Source organism: Chroicocephalus ridibundus, chromosome 17 (assembly GCF_963924245.1).
Source record: "Chroicocephalus ridibundus chromosome 17, bChrRid1.1, whole genome shotgun sequence".
Taxonomy (NCBI): Eukaryota; Metazoa; Chordata; class Aves; order Charadriiformes; family Laridae; genus Chroicocephalus; species Chroicocephalus ridibundus.
Window position 1 is genome coordinate 2,603,362 of NC_086300.1, and position 6,724 is coordinate 2,610,085.

At 56.3% G+C, this 6,724-nt stretch overlaps 1 protein-coding gene and 1 non-coding gene across 2 annotated transcripts; both read left to right on the forward strand.

The window, feature by feature from the left end:
• Positions 1–1,107: 1,107 nt before the first annotated feature.
• TRNAN-GUU (transfer RNA asparagine (anticodon GUU)) lies at positions 1,108–1,181 on the forward strand. Its single transcript has one exon. It is a non-coding gene; the product is annotated as a tRNA-Asn (tRNA).
• A 2,271-nt stretch (positions 1,182–3,452) lies between these two features.
• PSMB3 (proteasome 20S subunit beta 3) lies at positions 3,453–6,266 on the forward strand. The gene is made up of 6 exons (XM_063354681.1): positions 3,453–3,532; positions 3,951–4,135; positions 4,527–4,634; positions 5,000–5,177; positions 5,426–5,520; positions 6,140–6,266. Exons 1-6 carry the CDS (start codon positions 3,530–3,532, stop codon positions 6,186–6,188), a joined length of 618 nt encoding a protein of 205 aa, XP_063210751.1. The 5' UTR covers positions 3,453–3,529; the 3' UTR covers positions 6,189–6,266.
• The last annotated feature ends 458 nt before the right edge of the window (positions 6,267–6,724 follow it).

A 6,724-nucleotide genomic window follows, 5' to 3' on the forward strand; every position in this document is an offset into this window, starting at 1 on the left:
CCGCTCCCCGCTAACGTGTCCCTGTGTTCCCCCATCACCGCGACACCCCTGGGGTGGTGCCCCGCCCCCCCCCCCCCCCCCCGACCGTCGCTGGGGTCATTTTCGGCCCCAAATGGGGGGAATTCCCAGCCGGGAGGCGACGCGGGGCATCCCTGCCCCCGCGGGACCTTCCCCGGGAACCTCGCGTGGGGGTCCAGTGCCTGCGGGGCTCGGCAGGGCCCGCGGGACCCGCGGCGGGAGGGGAAGCAAAGGGAAGGGTGAAAAATAAGGGAAGAAAAATAGAGGGGAATTAGAGAAAGAAAGGGGAAAATGGAAAAGGGGGGAAGAAAAGAAAAAAAAGGAATAGGAGGAAAGGAAAGGAAAGGAAAGGAAAGGAAAGGAAAGGAAAGGAAAGGAAAGGAAAGGAAAGGAAAGGAAAGGAAAGGAAAGGAAAGGAAAGGAAAGGAAAGGAAAGGAAAGGAAAGGAAAGGAAAGGAAAGGAAAGGAAAGGAAAGGAAAGGAAAAAGGCAGGAAAAGAGGAGGGAAAGAAAAAAGAAGGGAGGAAAAGAAAAAATGCAGGAAAAAGGGAATGAGGAGGAAAAAAAGGAAAAAGCGGGAAAGAAACAGAGGGAAAAAGGGAAGGAAGGGGAACGGAGCGGGCGGGCTCAGGGTTCCCCCGCGGGGCCGGTCCCGCGGCCGGGGGATCCGTTTCGGCGGGGCCGGCCCCGCTCGGAGGGAAGGGGGCTCCTTGCGAGGAGCTCACGGGGGATTCCGGGGGGTGCGGGCAGCCGGGGCGCCCACGCGTGTCGGCGGCCTCTCGCCCCCCGCAGCCCCGCGCCGGCGCGGCGGAAGGCGGCGGGGGCCCCGCGCGTGTCCCCGGCTCCCGCGTGGGTCCGGTGCGACCGTGGTGTCTTCCCTACGCCCGGTGTACCGGCTCCTCGGCGCGGCGCAGCGCCCACGCGCGTTTCCCCACGGCCCACACGGTTGTGGCTGTGTGAATGATTCCGGACCCAGCCCGGTGTCCCGGTGCCGGTGCCGGTACCCGGTGTCCCAGTACCCGCTGCCCCGCGGACGCTGCCGGGGATGCTCCGGCTGACTGTGGTGGCCACGGCAAAAATCATCAGCGCGGTCTCTGTGGCGCAATCGGTTAGCGCGTTCGGCTGTTAACCGAAAGGTTGGTGGTTCGAGCCCACCCAGGGACGCGGCGGTTGATTTTACATCCTTTTCCCCCCCCTCCTTTTTTCCCAGGGCGCAGCCAAGGACGGACACAGCGAGGGGGCGGCAGGCGGAGGTGGCCGGCCCCGGACCCTGTGTGTGCAGTCAGGGTGTTTTTTTCAGAGCGGTCTTTAGATGTGCAGCTTTTGGGAGGGCTTTCCCCGCTCCCTTGTGGGCTCCATATCCTCAGGACCAGGCTGAGCCGGACGGGGAGAAGCTGTGAACAGGCAGGATGCGGCCCTGGAGCTCCCTGTGGGCTCCCAGCTCTCTCCAAGCCTCTGGGCAAGGGGGAAACCAGCCCCCATTGTGAACAAAATGCTTTCTGCTCAGCCTGTGGTCCCCTCTGCACCACAGTTTCTCCCACAAGCAAAAGGACATGTTGGGACATTAAAAATGGTGCAGAGACTTGAAAGCCTGTTTCCATCCAGAGCTCATATTTTGCCTTAAAAAAAAAAAGCTGATGGGGGTCCAAAATCTGTGTTGCTGAAGTTCCCCTCTCTTACAAAGTCTTGTAAAATCTATTTATGTTCCCCAGTTGCCCTGATTTTATTTTCATACCAGAAATAATGAAGTTAATGTTTTGATGCAGGGCATAAAGCCGTGCCAGGAAGATCCCTGTTGTTTCAAAAGCTCAGAGCCACAAAATGCTCCCAGGGCTGAGCCCAGCGGTGCCAGGGCTGGGGAAGCTCCGGGGCTCTCTGGGCCAGGGAGAAGGATTGCTGCTGTTTTCCCAATTGGAGAGCACGAGCCCGACGGGAAAATGGAGAGAGAAGCAGTGCCCATCAGGGATCACCTCCCCTCTGCCACCCGAGACAGCCAGCGCTGCCGAAATCTGCCCATAGAGACATTCCCGTCTGGCTCTGCCACCCCTTCTCTCCCCAGGGTGTTCCCACCAGACAGAGCACAGCCTCTGACTTCATCCCTGCGAGAAACCTTTTACAATGGAAAAAAAATTAAAAATACAACAGCCACGGGACAGGCTGTGCTTTGGGACTCGGTCCCGGGCGGATGAACAGCCCCTGCACGGGCCGGAGGCTTTCATTGAAACCAGGCGGGTTGATCTGTTGCACATTTGAGAGCATTTCCAAACACATGGATCTCTTTCCTTTTGGCACAACATCACTCCCCTAAATTAAACATTTAATCCTGTCTCCTCCAGGATAGGGGAGAGCTGGTGAGCGGGGACAGGGAAGGAAATCCAATACTCCGCAGAGCGCAAATCCCCCTTTCAATTGCTCTCTGAATAAAAAATACCCTCACAGCCACTTGCCAGGCCCCTTCCCCGCCCCGGGATGTGCGAGGACTCGCTGCTTTACAGAGTGACTTTAGCGTGCCGGCACTTCCCAAGAGACTTTTTTCCCTCTGAGGAGCTCTTGCTGTCCCTGGCGCCACAGGGCAAGTTTAGGGCTTTGTCTCTGGGACCCAGAAGTACAAAAGCGGATGGTGGGTGCGCAAAGCCTGACACCCCCCAGGGCTCTGCGCGGTGAAGCGCTGTGGACTGGGTTTCCTGGGGTTTCCAGTTAAATTCATCCAGGTCTGACCAACTTTCCCCCATGCCATAGAGAAGGTGCCAGGGTTGCATAGGGCCAAAATGAGGGTAGATACCATTGGGCAGATCCCAGCCCCGGCACCCTGCGGTGATCCCGGCCTCACCACGGGCAGCAGGCAATGGGCACACGGGTACCACAGAGGGGCCACAGCCTCGGGGACCCCCCAGCGCCAGTGAGAGATGGGGTGGCTGTACCTGCCTGCCACCTCTGCAGTTCCCCTGCGTGTCCCTCTAGCTGTGCCAAGCCCCCATGGGCACATCCAGCTGCCCCATGTCCCTCCAGCTGTGCCCTGCCCCGACGTGCATTATCCAGCCGTGCCATGCCCTGTGCGTCCCTCCAGCTGTGCCGTGCCCCCAGGGGCACATCCAGCTGTGCCACGCCCCTGCATGCACTTCCAGCTGTGCCGTGCCCTGTGTGTCCCTCCAGCTGTGCCATGCTCCGCATGTCCCTCCAGCTGTGCCGCGTCCCCATTACACATCCAGCTGCGCACCCCGACGGATCCAGCTGCGCCCCGCCCCGCCCCGCCCCGCCCCGCCCGCGCAGTCCGCCGCCGTCCCGGCATGCCCCGCTCACTATGACTCTTCATTTTCCTCCCTCTCCCTCCCCACCGCCCCAACCAACCAGCTCCGCCTCGCGGCGGGCCCACCCACCAATAGCGAGCGGCGTTTCGCCGGGAGGCCGCGGCGGCCGCCAATGGGAGGAGGCGGGAGGCGGGATCAGCGGCGCGGCGGGGGCGGTGCGCGGCGCGGCCGGAGCAGTGGAGCGGGGTCCGTGCAGCCGGCGCCATGGTGAGCGCCGGGACGGGGCGGCCCGGGCGGGTCCCGGCGATGGAGCTGGGTCCGGGGGCGGCTCGGGGGGATCCCGGGGATGGAGCTGGGCCCGGCACGACGCGTCCCGCGGGTGGGCTGGCGGCCTTCCCCCGTCGCCGCGGTGCTGTGTCCCCGTGGGCCTTGTCTCAGGCCGGGCCGTGGCGGGAAGCAACGGCCCTGAGCCACCAGCTGTAGGGGGGGGAACTCAACGAGGAAAAAATTAAAGCCCAAACGGCAAGGGAGAGCGGTGCTGGCCTCGCCCTGGGGCCGCAGGGCCAGGCCAGGCGGTGGGTGGTACCCGAGGTCCCCTCAGCCCCACCGAGGGACCGGTGTGGGGGCTGCAGCCCGAACCGCATCCCAGAGCCCCGGCGGTACCTGCTGCCCTTCTCTCTTCCAGTCTATTATGTCGTATAACGGCGGGGCCGTAATGGCCATGAAGGGGAAGAACTGTGTGGCCATTGCGGCGGACCGGCGGTTTGGGATTCAAGCGCAGATGGTGACCACAGACTTCCAGAAGATTTTCCCTATGGGAGAAAGACTGTATATTGGATTGGCGGGACTGGCCACGGACGTACAGACGGTGTAAGTGAGACTCCGGCCCACCTGCCCATTCCCACACCGAGCTTGTGAGAGGCATATTTACAATAAATATGAAGAGGTAGCTTATGCTGAGCAAAAATGTCTTTGCTTATTCGTGAGGGGGGGATATAATAGCTGGGTGCCAGCACTCGTTTTTGTGGTCTCCCTTCATTGGGAATTTTTTAAATAAAATTGCATGTGATTTAAGATGGCATCACTACTAAGACATAATAACTTCAGGTATAAAAGGAACTGCATCTGGAATACCTACCTGCCTCAGGCACCCGTCAGGAGCTGGTGTCTGTCAGCGTGCAGTAGAACAGTTCAGATCTGGGTGAAGATGAAAGAAAAGAGAACGTGCTTCTGCTTTAATGCTGATTCTCATCTCTTGCAGTGCCCAGAGACTGAAGTTCAGGCTGAATCTCTACGAGCTGAAGGAGGGCAGGCAGATCAAACCTCAGACTTTTATGAGCATGGTCTCCAATCTGCTGTATGAGAGACGGTAACTGTCAAACAATGGAGTCGTCGTTTATGTGTCAGTGAAGGCTGTGGTGGTTGGAGTTGGTCTGATTCTAGGGAGGTGGGAGGCTGAGGAGGGCTCCTGTAGTGACCACTTGTGGTATGGCAAAAGGAGACTTCAATCTAGTGACAATGTTACCTTCAACCTCCTTGCAAAAGAATATTGAGTATTGTTAAAATAATCCTGTAGCAGTACAAGTTTGTTCTGTTTGCCATGCTAAAACCATTGCGTGGTACTTAGAGGTTGACCTTAAAGGTCCCCCACCAAAAGCATCTGTGGGGTGTTTTCCTTGTGTGGATATTTACGTGGGATGTGGAACTGTGTCTATGCCATGTTGTTCTTCACAGGTTCGGACCTTACTACACAGAACCAGTCATCGCCGGGCTGGACCCCATAACACACGAACCTTTCATCTGCTCCCTAGACCTGATCGGCTGCCCCATGATAACCGAGGACTTTGTGGTCAGCGGCACTTGCTCCGAGCAGATGTACGGCATGTGCGAGTCCCTGTGGGAGCCTGACATGGTGAGTGAGGTGGCCAGGCTCAGCTCCAGTTGTTGGATTCAGCCTCCTACTGTTAACTGTAGAACTGGGATGTGCGGGTTGGATGAAAAGCTCTGTCCTTTGGTATTCAGGAGAACAAGGAAGCTGTAGCTTATAGCAGCCCACGGGGAAAATCTTGCAGCGTCTTGGATGATACTTTGGGGTTTGAACAAAGTCTGATGACTCAATATTCAATTTTTACACCAACTAAAATAGCTTCTGTTCCTCAGGAACCCGATCACCTCTTCGAAACAATCTCGCAGGCCATGTTGAATGCAGTGGACAGAGATGCCATATCTGGGATGGGTGTGGTAGTACACATAATGTAAGTGCTGCTCCCTTCCCCTACGGAACAGAGGTAGAATTTAACAAGTTGTGTGTTAAAGTCCCAGGGTCTCCCTAATCCTGCTCCCTTCCAGCAGTATCCTTAGCAATGTTTTGCCCAATCTAAGTGGTGTATTTCGCATGGCTGCTCTCGTTGCAGTTCGTGGCTGTTGCTGGAACTGCAGGAGCCATGGGAAATTAATCCCAGAGTTGGACTCTTGCTGCACAGGGATTCCCTAGCTGCGTTCCCGTCAGTATACAGGAGTGTGACACGGTCACACTAGCCAAGAGGATGCTCTTTGCCACAGCTGGGTGCAACATTAACATTAACTTCCAGACTGTGTAATCAGACTGACCCCTGAAGCAGGTTATTTTGCTCGTGGCGCTGTTTCCTGCAGCATGGCAGGCGCTGCTGTGTACTGAGCCTCCGGGCGCTCCCCTGGGGTGCAGTGGCAGGGGACGGGGTTTACCCAGCTCTGACGGCCACCTTCAAGTTCAGATGATCCTGCTTGCACCAGCAAACAACCTACCTGTGCACACTGCAACTTCCTAACGAAGGGACAATCTGTGTGGAGGTATTAAATGCAGATATACTAATAGTCTTCTCTTTCCCCTTCTAGTGAAAAAGACAAGATCACCACCAGGACCCTGAAAGCTCGCATGGACTAGCCCAGCACATCTGCTCGTGTGTCTCACACCCCAGTCTGCTTGGAACTTTTTTTAAATAAACCTCTCTATTGTAGTGAGCTTTCCTTTTCTTGAGGATTAAGTTCTCATCTCTAAAGGAGCTTGGGTTTTAAGCGGTAGCAGAGCTTACCTTTCTCTCGGAGCCCCCCCCACTAATCTCCCTCAGCACACCCAGAGGTGTGTGTTGCGCCCCAGGGAGTCAGCAGCATCTCCTTCAGAGAGTATGGCAGTATTAGCTTTTTCTGTCAAATCTCATTTATTCTCATATCCAGGACTTGGTAAAACCAGTTCTTACTTAAAAACCCCATTTTTCAGGCACATATAAAGACTTTTCCAGTTGTGGTTAATGTAGGACTTAAAATGACCACATACCTCACGGAGTAACAGCTGATCGTTAGAACACTTGAAAGAGGACAGCAGCAAGGAACAGATGTACACAAAGTTTTAATTTTATTTTTCTCTGGTTGGAGACTCATCTTGTAACATGCATGCATTTCAAAACAGTAACAGTGTCTCAA